The 17,030-nt window shown below is 51.1% G+C and overlaps 1 protein-coding gene across 1 annotated transcript; it reads right to left on the bottom strand.

Annotated features, from left to right (window-relative positions):
• Positions 1-12,479: 12,479 nt before the first annotated feature.
• EI90DRAFT_3089466 (uncharacterized protein) lies at positions 12,480-16,927 on the bottom strand. The gene is made up of 10 exons (XM_039062296.1): positions 16,329-16,927; positions 16,061-16,248; positions 15,624-16,003; positions 14,977-15,561; positions 14,501-14,638; positions 13,567-14,451; positions 13,345-13,512; positions 13,222-13,293; positions 12,958-13,152; positions 12,480-12,901 (listed from the first exon to the last, which is right to left on the bottom strand). The coding sequence occupies exons 1-10, from the start codon at positions 16,913-16,915 to the stop codon at positions 12,605-12,607; spliced, it is 3,495 nt and encodes a 1,164-aa protein (XP_038908720.1). The 5' UTR covers positions 16,916-16,927; the 3' UTR covers positions 12,480-12,604.
• Positions 16,928-17,030: the final 103 nt, after the last annotated feature.

Here is a 17,030-nt window from a genome sequence, read left to right as displayed (position 1 = left end):
GGAAGCGAAAGCTTCCAAATACTGGGAGAGAGATGCAAGTCTCTGTGCTGGACAGACGAGCCAGCGACCATCCTTCCCCATGGGAAGAACAGTAAACTTACTGTACTCTACACCTGAGCCAAGTGGCTTGGGAACACAACAACCCACTCCCACCCAGGAAGCACCCACTTCGTCGAGTCCACAGCTCAACAATGTAGCCCAGGTTATGTCACCGCATTTGACACAGCAATCAGATGTCCAGATGAACAACCTGGAAAAAACCCTCCTCCAGGGCAATAACTCTACCCTCAAGAATGGGAAAGTGACACAGTAATACGCCATTGAGGCACCCGTGAAAACACCTTCCTCCAACTCGAGGCCCCACACACAATATTGTATGCGAGGAACTGCAAGTAACAATTGCAGAAACTCCTACACCTAACCCACATCCACCACTGCCCATGTGTAAACACCCACAAGACTGCCACTGCCAACCAGCCCTTCGCATGCCCACCACCTGGACCACCCCCACCACCACCATGACTGCGACCCCACACCCCCCAGCCCCACGCCCTCAGCCAATGGAGCTCGACTGCTCGAGGGCAGACCAATGACAGTGCTGTGCCACAACTGCAATGCCCCCGGGCACTTCACGTGAGACTGCCCCCTCCCAAAGGTCCCCTGAATACGCCGCATGCACCCGGAGGACCTTCGAGTGCTCGCAGAGGAGCTGAGGAGCCAACTGGTGGGGACACCTGAGAGGGATGAGGAGACAGAGGAAGCAGACCCCACAGAGGGTTTTCAGGAAGGTGACTGGTGAAGGATGCATCCCAGCTGCCCCTGAGCAATAGTACCCAGTGTAAATACAGAGAGATGTGCAAGTCTGCACTGCTGTCCAAATTCCACCAGGTAATTGCAAATAAACCGCATCCTCAGCCAGAGAATGTGCCAGAACTGCTGGCCTACCACCCCAGGTAGCTGTCTCCCTGCCTGCCATACTCCAGCATGACTGGAAACTTTGTAAGCCCAGACTTTGTCCGAAAACACGGGCTCGAGACGACCCCGCTCCCCCAACCATCCCAGTGCGAAACGTAGATGGAACACCCAACAAGAATGGAGCCATCACCGAAGAGCTGGAAGCCCTGCTGACGTTTGGCCAACACACAGAGTGGGCCCGCTTCGCTGTGGCAAACCTGGGGCAGCAGTCCCTCATCATCAGGCACTTGTGGTTGTTACACCATAACCTGGAAGTCGACTGGGTACAGCAGAAAGTCTCATGTCCCAGTGCCCCTCCTCCTGCCAGTCACCGCAGGCAACTGCCGAAGGAACCCTCGAAGTGGAGCCAGGGGACGGGATTTACGCTGCCATAATCCTGCCAGAGTGGGGACACGACTTAAGGGCAATGACCATGCTGTCCCAGCACCTAGCGGAGGAAGCCCAGGACATGGGAGCGAAGCCATCAATGTTGGAGGAGCTGGTACCAGAGCACTACAGGGACTTCTGGGATGTATCCTCAAAAGAGGCCTTCGATGTGCTGCCCCCCCGAAAGCCCTGGGACCACGCCATTGACCTGACCCCAGACGCTAAGCTCCCCAGAGGGAAGACTTTCCCTCTGTCCTGGCCAGAGCAAAAGGAACTAGACGAGTTCCTACATGAGAACCTGTGGAACAGACGCATATGCCCGTCGAAGTCGCTGATGGGTGCCCCGGTATTCTTCGTCAAAAAGAAAGATGGGTCCCTGCACCTGGTCCAAGACTATCGAAAACTCAATGAAATAACAGTCAAGAACTCGTACCCCCTCCCACTCATCTCCGACATCCTTGCATGCCTTCGAAATGCGAAGTATTTCTTGGCGCTAGATCTGCACTGGGGGTTCAACAACATGCAGATCAAGGATGGAGACGAGTGGAAGGCAGCGTTCGTGACCAACCGAGGCCTGTTTGAACCCATTGTAATGTTCTTTGGGCTGTGTAACTCCCCAGCGACCTTCCTGTCAGGTCACAGTCCATGTATGTAGGAGTCACATGACCCAGGGAGGTCACTATGTCCTACCCACTGTGAATCATACATATTTGATACTCACAGCTGGGTTCTAGGACACCCACCTTACACTTCCAGACTATGATGAACGACATCCTCCAGGACTTCATCGACCGGGAGGTCGTTATCTGCTACATGGACAACATTCTAATCTTCACGTCCACCCTGGAGGAGCACCAGAAGGTGGTGTGTGAAGTGGTGGAAACGCTGTGGTGGAGGAAGCTCTTCCTCAAGCCAGAGAAATGCAAGTTCGAGTGGTGCCGCATCGAATACCTCGGACTTGTCATCTCCAAAGGAAGCATCGCCATGGACCCAGTGAAGGTTCAGGGAGTCCTCGACTGGCTGACCCCGACGAGGGTGAAGGAGGTACAATCCTTCCTAGGTTTCATGAACTTCTATTGCCACTTCATCAAGGACTTCTCCAAGATGGTGTGCCCACTCCATTCGCTGACCCACAAAGGAAAGGCCTGGGTGTGGGGAGAGAGCGAAGAATGCACCTTCCATGCCCTCAAGGAAGCCGTCGCCTCCGCCCCCATCCTCGCGTTCCCTGCTGACTCTGGCCGCTACAAACTTGAGTGCAACGCCTCCAACTTCGCCACCAGCACGGTCTTGTCCCAGCTCCAAACCGATGGTGAATACCACCCCATTGCCTTCATGTCCAAGAGTTTCACCGAGGTAGAGCGCAACTACAAAATCTACGACAAGGAGATGCTTGCGATAGTATGGGCGCTAGAAGAGTAGCACCAATTTTGTAGAAGGGGTGGAGGAAAAGGTGGATATCTACACAGACCACCGCAACTTAGGCTATTTCTGCACCATGCAGTGGCTGAATCGCTGCCAGGCATGGTGGTCGCTGTTCCTGTCCCGCTTCTACTTCACCCTCATCCACCGACCAGGGAAACTCATGGGGAAACCGGATGCCCTCTCACGCCACATCGACCACCCAAAGGGGAAGGACGACAATGAAAGCCTGACCCTCCTTCAGTCAGAGTGGTTCAAGGCCCATGCAACTGAAGCTGTCATGGTGGAGGGAGAAGAAGCAACCATCCTGGGAAGAATTCGGGTGGCAAAAGACTGCGATGAGAAGGTGATGAAAGCACTAAGGGAATTAGGGGATGGAATGCTCAGGATGGATGAATGGGGTAAAGACAGAGAACTGATCCTCTACCAGGGGAAGGTGTATGTCCCAAAGGGCCCGCAACTCTGCCACGACCTGGTGCGCCTACACCACGATGTGCAGGCAATGGGACATCTGGGGCGATGGAAAACCCTGGAGCTCGTCTCCTGCAACTACTGGTGGCCCCGGATGGCAGAGTTTGTAGGCTGCTATGTAGTGGGGTGCAATGCCTGCAACTGTGTCAAATCGTTCCCCTCGCAGAAGGTAGGGAAACTCATGCCAAACAAGGTCCCTGCACACCACTGGCAGGTAATCTCCATAGATATGATTGGAGAGCTCCCCGAGTCAAAAGGCTACAATGCCATCCTAGTCATGGTGGACCACCTCTCCAAACGCATCCATGCAATCCCTACAGTCACGACGGTAGACTCAGCGGGGATTGCCAGACTCTCCTTGGAACATGTCTGGAAGCATCACAGACTCCCCGAGGAGATCCTCAGTGACAGGGGAAGCACCTTTGTCTCCCAATTTTCCAAAGAGCTAGCGGCCCTGCTAGTGGTCAAGCTAACCCCCTCAATGCCTTACCACCTGCAGATGGATGGACAGACAGAGCAGGTGAACCAAGAGATAGAAGCTTATCTCCGAGTGTTTGTCAACCACTGCCAAGCTGATTGGGCGGACTGGCTCCTGCTAGCAGAATTCTCCCATAACAACTGCATCCACGCATTGACCCGCTGCACCCCCTTTGAGCTCGACACCAGGCAGCACCCCAGGATGGGGATGGAACCCACATGTGCATCAGAGGTTGAGGCTGCAGATGCGTTCACCTCAGGAATGATGAAAATGCAGGAAGAGGCGAAGGCGGCACTAGAGCATGCAGCGGAGGAGATGGCCCACTACTACGACCGAAATCGAGAAGTAGCGCCTGAGTATAAGGAGGGCGATCAAGTCTGGCTCAGCACCCAGAACTATACCATGGACTGCCCGACCAAGAAACTAGACCACAAATGGATGGGCCCCTTCAAAATCCTTAAAGTCATATCCCCCGCCACCATCAAACTCCAGCTCATGGCACAACAAAAAGGAGTCCACCCAGTGGTATCAGTAACAAATGTTCGACCCTATCGCCCAGATGAGATCCCTGAACGACCTGCCAACCCCTGCCCAGGCCCTGAAATTGTAGATGGAGGAGAAGAGTACAAAGTCGAGAAGATCCTCGATTCCCACTGGCACCACAGGAAGCTCTGGTACCTTGTGAAGTTTATGGGCTGGCCAAATTCCGAGAACAAATGGCTCCCCCACAGCGACCTGGCCAATGCCCGCAACTGGATCGAGGAGTTCCACAGAGCCTGCCCAGGCGCCCCAGGCAGAGAGCGAGATAACCCTCTGGCCACTTCGAGGTGAAGAGGCTTAAGGGGGGGGTGATGTCAGGGAACGCTGCCTCCTTGCTTTCCATCTCCCTTTCCTTTCCTTCTTTCTGCACATGGACGACCTTCTCCTTCATACCTGTAGCCTGGACACATCCGATGCCAGGTACCCCACAGGGGTACCATGCCCCAGATGCACCATGCACCTCTACTTCTCTCTGACACTCAGGATCACCCATGGAGCCACCCACGATATCCTGGCTCCATCTGGGAGTGATGTGGCACCCTCACATGACCGATTCCCACCTGTATATAAAAGCAGAACCGAAGAAGTAACCTTCTTCTCACTTTCTGCTTCAGGCAAGTACCCTAACTTAGTTTAGCCCTTCATCCTAATAACAATACACTTTCTGCTTCCGAGGGAGGGCTGTCCGCTATACTGCCCTGCTACCCTGCTACCACCCGAGCCACCAGCGCCAGGCATTACACCGCTGCCCCTACCTCTCCTGCACCGTCCCTGACAGAGGTCTGTTGGAGTGCACATGCAGATGTGTGGGTGGAAATATGCAGCATGTCCGGAAGTGCTGTTCAGAGTTAGCAGATTGGGATCGCGGCCTCAGCGACTCAAGTGGAGCGCTGTGCCCTGAGCTTGACGTTTGGGGGAGATCCCATATTTAAAGATTGACACTTACAGCAGACTTCAAACAAGACTTGCGGGCAGAGTGGACCTGTAGGAGGAGCATGGACTCTGCAAGCACGGACTCAGAAGGGGGGAAGCCCCCTTTGCAGAAGGAGGGACTCAGACCAGAACAGGGGGGTACTCTAGTTGATTTCAGACTGAGGTCCCCAAAAGTATTTACAGGATATAAATAGGTAGGAGGAAAACAAAGAAGGGCTGGTCGGTCCAGCACAGTCCGGTGCAGAAATGAGTTGGGCGTTCTTAGATGAACACCTAGCCTCCGGGTTCATTCGCCCCGCTACTTCCGCTCACATGGCACCGGTCCTCTTCGTCCACAAGAAGGACAGATCCCTCCGTCTTTGTGTTGACTTCCGAGGGCTGAACAAGATCACCAAAAAGGATCGCTACCCACTCCCCCGCATCTCTGACCTCCTTGACACACCTAGCTGTGCCACAGTCTACACCAGACTCGACCTCCGGCATGCTTACCACCTGGTTCACATTGCAGCAGGCGACGAATGGAAGACTTCTTTCTGCATGCGCTATGGTTCTTATGAGTGGCTTGTCATGCCATTCAGTCTCACAAATGCACCTGCAGCCTTCCAGCGATTTGTCAACACGATCTTTGCCAACCTCTTGAACGTTTCTGTGGTAGTCTACCTAGACGAGATCCTTACCTACTCGGAAGCCATAGCTTCACATCAGGAGCATGTCCGAGAAGTTCTTAAGAGACTCCGCAAACATGGCCTATACGCCAATCCGAAGAAATGCGAATTTCATATGGACACTACAGAATATCTCAGATACTGCCTCTCTCCCTCCGGACTCACCATGTCCATCGAGAAGGTCAACGCTGTCCAAGATTGGCCTGAGCCCTGTAAAGTCAAGGATGTCCAATCCTTCCTTGGCTTCGCTAACTTCTATCGGTGTTTCATCCACCAATACTCCAACATTGTGGTCCCCTTGATGTGCCTTACGCATAAAGGAGCCCCCTGGTTATTCTCTATGACTGTCGCTCTGCTTTCAACACCTTGAAAGAAGCCTTCACTTCTGCTCCTATCCTGACACATTGGTTACCCGACGCCCCCCTCATTGTAGAAACCGACACCTCCGATTATGCGATCTCCGAATCCTGTCCATCCATTGTGATGACAGAGAGATTCGCCCTGTCGCTTTCCGCTCTAGAACACTCTCGGCGCTGGAGCTCAACTATGACACCCATGATAAGGAACTGCTTGCCATCCAGGACGCATTCCGATCATGGCGTCACTACCTTGAAGGTTCAGGAACTCCAATCGACATCGTTACCGACCACAAGAACCTCGAATATTTTTCCACCACCAAACTCTTGACCTGGTGGCAAGCCCGCTGGTCAGAGTTCCTCTCCCAGTTCCACATGACTGTCCGATTCCATCCTGGAAGACTCGGAGTAAAACCAGATGCGTTGACTAGACGCGGGGACGTCTATCCCAAAGAAGGGGATATGGACTACGCTCGCATCAACCTGCAGAACCAACCCAACCAGTCTTCACTTCGGAGCAGCTCACTGTGTCCTTATGAGCCACATTCCTAGCTGCCACAGTAATCCGAGCAGCCGTACTCATCGACACAGAGGCTCTCCATCGAGACATTCTAGCCTCCCTCTCCTCCGATATTGTCATATCCATCCCCGGCCATCGACTCCCGGGCTCTCCGACCCCCCGTCCTCACTCCGCTCCCCCCTCACCAACCTCGGAGCCCCCGTATTCCGCAAACCTCCCGGTGCCCCTCGATGACCACCACCCCCTCATTTCAATTTATTACCTACGCCTCCCTAAGTACGGAGCCCCGAAGACTTCCGGACAGCTCCGACGTCCGCTAGCGCACTCCCGCCTCCGCTGGGCAATACACTTGCCTGCCCTGCAGAGTCCACCTTCGGGCTTATCCCTCCTTTCCGTTTCTGGGTTAACGCCTGCCTTTCCGCTAACCCCGCGAACCGACTCGTCGGTAATATTCAGTCGGCTAATGTCTTAACCCCGTTAGCTCCGCTCCGTCCGGCTCCGCCAATTGCGGAACCGCCTCCGCTGTAACCATATATATACACTACTTGTACATAGGTTACGCCCCAGCAAATAAATCAACTAGAGTTACCCCCACTAGGTTCTAAGTGCCAGTCAGTAAGTTAGGGCACGGACGTGTCACTAGGCACAGCGCTCCTGGCAGAAGTCGCTGAGGCCAAAGCCCTCCGTTACGGAGACATTCCTTCGTCTTAAAATCTGGTCTCTGACAGATATCACAATCTCTTCTCATCTCACTTCCCCCAACCTCCCCAATTCCCGCTGGTCCATTGCTGCCGAAGGCCTGTTAAGGCTGGACAACCGCATTTACGTTCCAGATTCTAACGATCTCCGTCTCCGCATTGTGCAAGACAAACACGACCACCAACTTTCCAGACACTTCGGTCAAAACTGGACTCTGGATCTAGTACGTCGTGAGTATACCTGGCCGGGCATCCGTAACTTCGTCAAGAGTTACGTCTCCTCCTGCACTTCTTGTACCTGTGCTAAAGTCCCCCGTCATAAGCCTTACGGCTTGCTCAAACAACTCCCCATCCCCAAACGTCCTTGGAACTCCATCTCCATGGATTTCATCGAACAGCTACCCTCCTCTTCTGGATTCACTTCCATCTTGGTCGTCGTGGACCGCCTGTCCCAACAGTGCATTTTCATTCCTACCCATGACACCATCACCTCTCCGGAACTGGCCAAGCTCTTCCTCCTCCATGTGTTCTCCAAGCACGGAGTTCCTTCCCACGTCACCTCCGACAGGGGTCCAGAGTTTGTCTCTCATTTTTTCTGTTCACTTGGTAAGGCCCCCGACATCCGCCTCCACTTCACCTCCGGTCATCATCCAGAAGGAGACGGTCAGACCGAACGGATGAACCAGACGCTCGAGCAGTACCTGTGCATCTACAGTAACTACCAGCAGGACAATTGGTCCGAACTCCTGCCTCTTGCAGAGTTCGCATACAACAACACTCCGAATGCCACCACAGGCGTCTCTCCATTCTTCACCAACAAAGGCTACCATCCGAACATCACCGTTCACCTGGAGCGAGACCTAACATCAGTACACGCCCAGGAGTACTCTGTAGATCTCGACTCCCTCCATCACTTCCTTCGCGAGGAAATGCACCTCGCTCAGATCCGTTATCAGGGCCCAGCAGACTCCTGTCAGAGTCCTGCCCCAGCTTTCGAAGTAGGAACCTCGGTCTATGTAAAGGCCAAGTATTTCCACTCCACCCGACCTTCCAAAAAGCTCTCCGAGAAAAACCTCGGCCCATTCAAGATCATTGCCCACATAGGAACTCACTCCCTCACTCTCTGCCTGCCGGAAAACATGCGAGCCATTCACCCGGTATTCCATGTCTCACAGATCGAACCCTCCGTCCTGAACATCATTCTGAACCGCCACCAGCCACCTCCGCCTCCCATAGAAATCGAAGGCGAGATCGAGTTCGAGATCAAAGAGATACTCAACTCCAAGATCGACCGATGTAGATGCAACAAGTTGCTCTACCTGGTCAAGTGGCTAGGCTATGAAGGGACCGACGAGGAGACACAATGGCTACTTGCCAGCGAGCTCGATCACGCCTCCGACCTCGTCGCATTCCACTCTCGGTACCCAGATAAGCCTGGACCCGAAGCTCCTTAGGAACCCCAACTCCTCTCCCATCTCTCCCTTTCTCTCCACTCCTCACTTCTGTTTTGTCATTTTTCTTTTTCTGTAAGTACAGCTCCCCTCACCTTACTAATTCTGGGCCTCCAAGGGTTCAGGCCTAAGAAGGGGATACTGTCATATCCATCCCTGACCATCGACTTCCACTCCCTCTGATCCCTCTGGTCTACCTCCAAAATCACCTCGGTACCCCTCAATGGTCACCACCCCCTCCTTTCAATTTATTACCTATGCCTCCCTAAGTATGGAGCCCCGAAGGCTTCCAGACAGCTCCGACGTCCGCTAGCGCACTCCCACCTCCACTGGGCAATACACTCGCTTGCCCTGCAAGCCCACCTTTGGGCCTATCCCTCCTTTCCTGTTATAAAAATGGGGCCTAATTGGCCCATTTCTATAGCGTCCAGGTGCAGGAGGGGGCCGTGACATTGAGAAGATGTTACAATTAATGTAACAGATGTTGTAACAGTGGGGTTTACAATAACATGGACATCAGGTGTTTGGGGTGATAATAGTTGGTTAGGTTGTTATTATTTACATGTCACGTGATACTGTACTGCATAGAGCCCATAAGAGGCTAAAAATGGGAAAATCCCATTTCCATAACATTGCCCCCAGGCTCTTATGGGTCTCTGTGCAGGACATCAACAAGAGAAAAGAAAAGAAAAGACAGAAAAGTTGTGAGAAGTCCCACAATACAGAAAAAAAATCCCTTGGCCAGCACCAAAACCCGGTGGGAAAGCTTGGCACAAGGTTTAGATTAAGAAATAAATTTTATGAAAATATATATATAAAAAAAAGGGGGTCCCAGCCCCCCAGACTCCAATGGGCCGCACAGCAGCCCCCCACAGTCCAGCCTCCAGGGCTCTGAGAGTGGCAAATGCGGACTCGGGGGTGGTGGCTCACCCAGTGGACGCAGACGGCTTGGAAGGTTGGGAGGGGGAAGTGGTACTGGGTCCGTGCGCAGCTGGATGGGCATCAGGCTCACCCATTTTGACGGTGGGCACGGCTGAGGGGGGACAGGATGCGTCTGTCGTGGTACTGGACGTGTCAGAGTCGATAGACGCACCAGATTTGGCGCGGGAGGGTGTGGGGATGGAGATGGCGACGACGACGACGACAGCATGGTCTCAGGACACGCTGAAGTCGAAGGGAGATGTGGGGAGGGGGCCAGATGTGGTTGGAGGGGCGAGTGACGTGTTGTGAACGACGCGCACATCGTGATCGGGGGCGAATTCCATGGGATTGGGGGTGGAATGGCCAGGCACAGCTGGATCGGGCGCGAATGCCATGGAATCGATGGTGGGACAGCCGGACACGGTTGTGGTGGGGCCGTTGGACGACGCAGAGAGGTGGTGGGAGAGGTGGGTGGGGTCACTGGGCGCAGCTGGGCAGAAACCGTAGTCGATCCAGGAATGGATCGCGTCGCAGTGGGCTGACGCATCATTTCCTGGTGTCGATGCGACGATGGAGGGAGGGGAGCTGGGCTGGGAGGGTGTACTGGGCTGGGCTGGGTTGTTTGGGCTTGGATCAGGTGGGGGAAATGGCCCAGCAGCGCAGCGAGTGCCTTCTGCGCACGTTCCAAGTGTAAAAGAAAATCAGTTAATTTTGTTTTCAAAACACTCCAAGCTGTAGCGAAAGTACGCAGCTCAGAGCCCTCTACCAAATGTCCCCCAGTGGGTCCACCTCGAACTTCGCTGGCATAACTCCAAACTCGGATGCAGTCCGAGTGAATTCGCGAATCGCTTGAAAAATCGAGTGCGGCACTTATTATTGATGCGACAGCCAATGGACTGCCTTGAAAGGTCGTGGAAAAACTCGACCCCCACCGTATCTGGGGTCAATTTCCTCCAATCCACCAGGAGGGTGAGTGGGGCACACGGGAATGTATGTAATGAATTCAAAACCCGCTCCAGAGCGTGTTTCAAATGGACCGTTAATGAGCAGCCATTTAAAAACCTGCCATTAGGGCTGGCCTGAGTAACATCCTGCACAGAAAGCTGCATTGTCGATTGCTGATCAGATGTGGAAGTGGCTGCGACACCATTGTTATAAAAATGGGGCCTAATTGGCCCATTTCTATAGCGTCCAGGTGCAGGAGGGGGCCGTGACATTGAGAAGATGTTACAATTAATGTAACAGATGTTGTAACAGTGGGGTTTACAATAACATGGACATCGGGTGTTTTGGGTGATAATAATTGGTTAGGTTGTTATTATTTACATGTCACGTGATATTGTACTGCATAGAGCCCATAAGAGGCTAAAAATGGGAAAATCCCATTTCCATAACATTTCCATTTCTGGGTTATCGCCTACCTTTCCATTAACCCTGTAACCCGACTTGTCGGTAATATTCAATCGGCTAATGTCTAACCCCGTTAGCTCCACTCCGCTCGGCTCCATCATTTGCGGGCCTTCCCTCGTTGTAACTATATATACTCAACTTGTACATAGGTTACACCTCAGTAATAAAATCGACTAGAGTTTACCCCCTTCAGTTCTGGTTGCCAGTTTAGTAAGTTAGGGCATGGACGTGTTACTTGGCACAGCGCTCCTGGCATAAGTCGCTGAGGCTGAAGCCCTCTGCCACGGAGACACCCCTCGTCTCAACCTGGTCTCTGACAGAAGCGTGGATTTAGAGTCAAAGATGTTACATACTTGGTTCCTCACACAAAAAAATCCTGGCGACATGCTCGGTCACCAGATGGTGCCCAGCCATGGGAGCGTGAAGAGGTGTTGCAATTGCAACCTGTCTCATCGACAAAAACAAGCCATTCAGCTTGGTAGTTCCGGCCCATATACTGCCTAAATGCAGCTCGTAATTCTTCATTGTGCTCCGATGCAACTTTTTGCAGCTGTCAGGAAAAATAACTTCTTCAGAATGCTAAAGAAGACATAAAATGTATAATAAGCACCTTTTTGTATGTGAGACCCTGTTGCTTCAAGCCTCGCCAGATAGTCGATTGGCCAACAGAGATGTTGTGGTAGATCTCTAATATTCGTTGTATTTCATGAAGGTAGAGATCTGGGTTAAGCTCGATATGACCTTGCATCAGCTGGTCAATAGATTGAGCACTAGCACCAACTGATTGCCATGATATGTCATACTCACATCCAAATCCCAGTTGTTCAGTTTGCGAGTCTGCCCACGGTTGCTGACTTTCTCGAAGGGAATCCCCTGCCTGTGAGCCAAAAGATACAGTGAATTGTCTGGCTACTGAGATGTGTAGCTTGTGAAATCTCCTCAGTAGAAAGGGTTTTGGACATTAGGATGGTGAGTCGCTTCATGTCTGGAGTGGTGTGCTTTAGCGCCCATGAGAGTGACTGTTGTGAGTGACCGTTGTGCAGAGCAGAGCCTGGACTTGTTATGAAATGAGACCCAGATAGCTGGGACTTTAGTGTGCAATGGGGAACACGGAATGGCTGTGCAAGAATTACTATATTGAAATATAATTCAAACTATATTGAAAGTGGAAATTGCAGAAATTTGGCCATTTCTTGGTTGATTTCTCACAAACAGGGTCATACCCCATTCACTTTTCATCGGACAGGTTCTCTGAAAAGCACAGTAAATACATTACATTTATGCAAATTGAAATTTGACCCCTATACAGTTGGTCGAGTTGGGTCCTTGACTGCATATCTCAGCAGCAGAACAATGTATTTTACAATGAGTGAAGAGAGTGAATACAAAGCAAGGAAATACTTAGTGCCCCAGCTTCTTGAGCCCACTAGTGTTAGCAATGAGGTTGCCTGTTCTTGGGTTGGGGTTCGTGGATGATTGGGAGACCACAGGGGTGGAGGAGCGGTTTTGAAGTCGATTACTCTGTCGTGAAGGGACAGCAAGGGTGTCAGCAGCTCGGGCCCGTTTGGCTGGGACACGTGTTGGAGAGGTAGGTAAGGACTCCCCAGGTTCACAAGGGTGCTTGCGAGAGAGTAGCCAGTCCTCACCATCTGAGAGTGATGATGATTCATCCTCATCACCCTGGGGAGCAGGCTGTGACTAAGAAAGTGATAATTGTTTTGGGAAATCAGATACCCAAAATATGGATTACACACCTTTAGATCAGAAGGGCTGACATCCTGAACTATATGTTGCTTCCCCTTATCTGGAGCATTCTTGTGACCCTCGTTGTCACTCTCACTGCTCTTGTTGTCACTCTCACCACCACCCTTACCACCCCCATTGCTACTCTCCCCATCCCCATTGTTACTGTCACCACCTGCACTGTCACCACCTGCACTGTCACCACCCTTATTGTTGGGTTGAGGAGTTGCTGAGTGCAATGATAATTATTATTGGGAGAGCTCATATGCACTCACTGGAGCAATAAAATCAAAATCTTTGTGATTCCAAAGGAATTTTGGGAGGGGTGCTGAGTGGTCAGATCGCAACTGAAACACAATCAGGGTCTGCATCACCAGAGCAAGATTATTTCCACTCACTGTAGAGCCCTTGTACACATTGGGCTTGTACTCGAATTTGGATGGTTTAATCCACTCGGTAACATGGATATCTTCATCATGGAGGGCTGTTGGGATGGTAGTTCCATATTTTTCCTCATCAGTGATCACAGCATTCAGGGATGAAACAATCGAGTAACGGCGGAGTGCCTAAAGATGCAATTAATCCAGATGAAGAGGGGAGCATAATATATTTGCACCTACTGTTTCAAAGTCATTCCATGCCTCTATGAGTCCACAATCGAGGGGGGCACTAATCCGCTCGTGGGAGTGGATCCAGGGCATATTTTTAAATGTGTCACGAAGAACTTGGATGTCACTTTGATGTTGGCGACGCCGAAGGTTATACTGAGCCAAGGGTGACTCCCCATCTTCGTCCTCAGTCTCGGACTCATCAGGCAGCCCCTGAAGGCGCCGAACAAAGAGGGTTGGGTCATCAAGGTATACATACCTGTCACTTGCAGCATTCTTCTGATGAGAAGAGACAAGGTCGAATTCTTTGGGGTCGATCGCACTAGACCTAACTGCATTGACAAGAGAGGTATAGAGGAAGGCGGAAATCCCATGGCTTCTCATCAGGGGTCGGCGGCATTTGGCATCATGGACCAGCAACATCAGCATCGCAATTCTCCACTTCGAGGAGATACGTTGCAAATTGTTGCTCTTCCCATCAAAAACTGTGATGGAGGAATACACTGACATGGCTCTATGAAGAATGTCCTTGACTGAGCGTGAGGCATGGCGTAGAGCCTTTGGTTCTTCGTTCACATTCCATGTGCGAAACACATCTTGACAGGTGCGGAAATGCTGACATTCCATCTGCCAGGTCAGAGCCAGCCGACCTGATGCGAAAATCCCATTCGTATAGTTTGGTGGAATAGGGGGAACAGCATCACTGTTGTCTCTGGCACCTTTCTTGCCCTTGCCCTTTCCTTGTGCTGCTCCGTAGACATTCACTTGTTGCCAAAAGCCCTTAGGAAGCCGGGCAGTCTCGAGTTGAGGGAGGAAAATGTACTCAGGGCTCCTTTCCATCTCGATGATCCAGTTTGAGAAGTGAGGCAGCATGTTACAGACAACATGCATTGCAAACTTGAATGAATGAGGACCTGTGCAGATGAGTCCTATTTATGTGACTTACTACAAGTTCAATGTGATGGTGATTTGTAAGAAGAATATCCCTTTTAAACGAGTCAAACAAGACATATGAACGATCTGCAGGATCGTCCTTTGGCCACTCAAGCAAGTAGGCAGAGATTGGGTCCACCCAGGCATGAATCTGGTGAGACCAAGGGGTAAGTAAATCATCCCGATCAATGGCAAATGAGTGGAACCACAATGGCAAAGTAACACTTTGTAAGTAGTGTTCAATCGTTTTTCTGTTCGCGAGCAGGAGAACGATGTTATCAGGACAAGAAACCTCGTTTTCATGTTCGCGAACAGAAATACGATGATCAGCTGTTGCTCATGACAAACCGAAACCAAATAAATCGTTTTCAAGTTCGCGAACAAGAATACGATATGGGACAAGAAACCAGTCACCATTTTCGTGTTCGCAAACGAATACAACATCTGAAATGATAGTATGAAATTTAAATAGTTATTTGAACCACATACCTCACGGAAACATTCCATGTATTGCCCACAGATATCCTCGAATTTGTCAAGTAATGGGGTGCTCATAAGGACCATCCGAATGTTATAGAGGTGCCCTGAGAATAAGATGTCAAAGCGGCTGAGGGCAGCTAATTTGACATGGGGATCTAAAAGGTCCTTGGCATGGGAGAGAATTTTCTCAATCCCTTTCCGAACTTCCTTGATATAGTTGCTATATTTGGCTTGTTGAGTTAGTGTGGCAACCTGGAAAACATCGTCAGCATAGAGATGTTTCTTTTTCTTTCCTCCAGGCAATGCGAGACCAGAATCAACTTCCGCCTTCTCAACACCCTTCCAAAACTCCATGGTGTAATACTCTTCGAGGTCTGGCATGGATTCCACTTGGTCGATGAAGGTAGTGATAAATTCGACAGCAAGCTCTTCAAGTTGCTTCTTGTGTGTTTCTCGAATCGCAGGGGACTTGGCCTTTGCATGTTTGGCAAGAATTGTTTGAAATTTTTCATATGGGAAATTTGCGTCCGATGTCGAATTGCAGAATACCAAGCCCAGAAGTTCATTCTGGGCTTGAATGTAAGTCCAGAGGTACTGATGTGATGCATATTCAATTTTGCACCATGATGTTAGTCCCGCATGCAGAATCCACATACCGAGGATGTCATCTTCACTGTTCGTGTTGAGATATGGTTGACAGTAAACCCACTCCAGTCACGGTAGTAACGCCCAATGCGTGTCATTTCCATCATACCTCGGGTAGTTCTGTGGTCCATCACAATTGTTCCAAACTTTCGGACCATGTCTTGTTTGTTGATGAGTTCTTCGAGCCGCGATTGGTGTCCTCCCACCCCCTGTTGGCATGCAACAGAGCGCCACAATTCTGGGCGCCAACCATCCTTCCTCTGGAGCCCAAGAAGCTGTTGATACAGGGGGGCAAGTCGGTCCTCTTCCGTCGCATTGATTTCAACAGTGTCCTTGTTTTGGGAAAGGAGATCGATTAGCAGATTTCCTGTCTCCTCTGCCTCAATGACGTCTTTTTTAGAGCGATGTTGAGTGATCCTGGAAGACTTCGGGGCATAGCCAGGCTTACCAAGATCCCAAATGTTGCAGGGCCATGTCTTCAACTTCTCAAGCTTGTCCAGCTCGTCTCTGCGCAGGCGTTGAAGTTCTGCAGCCTTGGCTTCTTCTTCTTCTTCTTCCCCTTGCCTCTCAATGGCTTGCTCAAGCTGCTCCAACTTTGTCTCTGCTGTTTCGTAAGCACGTCGTAACCCGGCAATTCTAAGGAGAGATCAATCATGAGTTAGTCGGCCCCGAGGAATTATTAATTGCAGCCGGAAGCGTTCAAGTAGCAAACTTACCTATGTTGTCCATTTATGACATGGATCTGGTTTGAACTGGCTGCCTCCTGACCAGCATCTGAGAATACGACAGGCGGAAGAGACTGATAGTTCTGATGCGTGATTTGGCGAGGCCATGCTTGAGTTTGGATCCAAGATCGCCGCACAACCAAATGAATAGCCATGTCTGGGGTGAGACGTCGGGGACCAGCATCGTTGTAAATATCATTACCAATGCGCTTCACAGCATTGGTTTTAATCCGTCGTGGATTCCGACCACCAAGCCGAAGACGTGGACGCCTGGGGTCGAAAACTTCCAGTTCCCCAATTCCAACGAGTGCCTTCTCCCGAATATCAGCACAAGTCGCAATCTTCATATCCTTGTTCATAGTAAGCCAGTCCTTCGCAACGGTCAAGTTCCACTGTAATCCCTTTCTCTTAATTTCTGGCTCAGATCCCGACCGGGACTGATCGGCCATTGGCTGAGATGATAGAGTCGTCGTTGCCGGTTGGGCCAATGCCATTTCACAGGTTTGCGGTTCAAAGGAAAAGTGTATTCGGAGATCAGCGGAAAAACAGCCGGCCAACTCCGCGGTGACACGTGTCATCGCTACCACCACTGATTTGGGTCGGAGCGTGCATCTTGCTCAGACTGTGATGGTGAAGCCTAAGTGAGTAACGAGAGCCTTTTTCACCGTGATTTTTGTTCTCACTCACCAATTC

This window comes from Cantharellus anzutake (assembly GCF_015039405.1).
Source record: "Cantharellus anzutake strain C23 chromosome Unknown EI90scaffold_143, whole genome shotgun sequence".
NCBI lineage: Eukaryota > Fungi > Basidiomycota > Agaricomycetes > Cantharellales > Hydnaceae > Cantharellus > Cantharellus anzutake.
The sequence above is the reverse complement of the archived record's forward strand: the minus strand, read 5'-3'. Positions and strand labels throughout refer to the sequence as shown.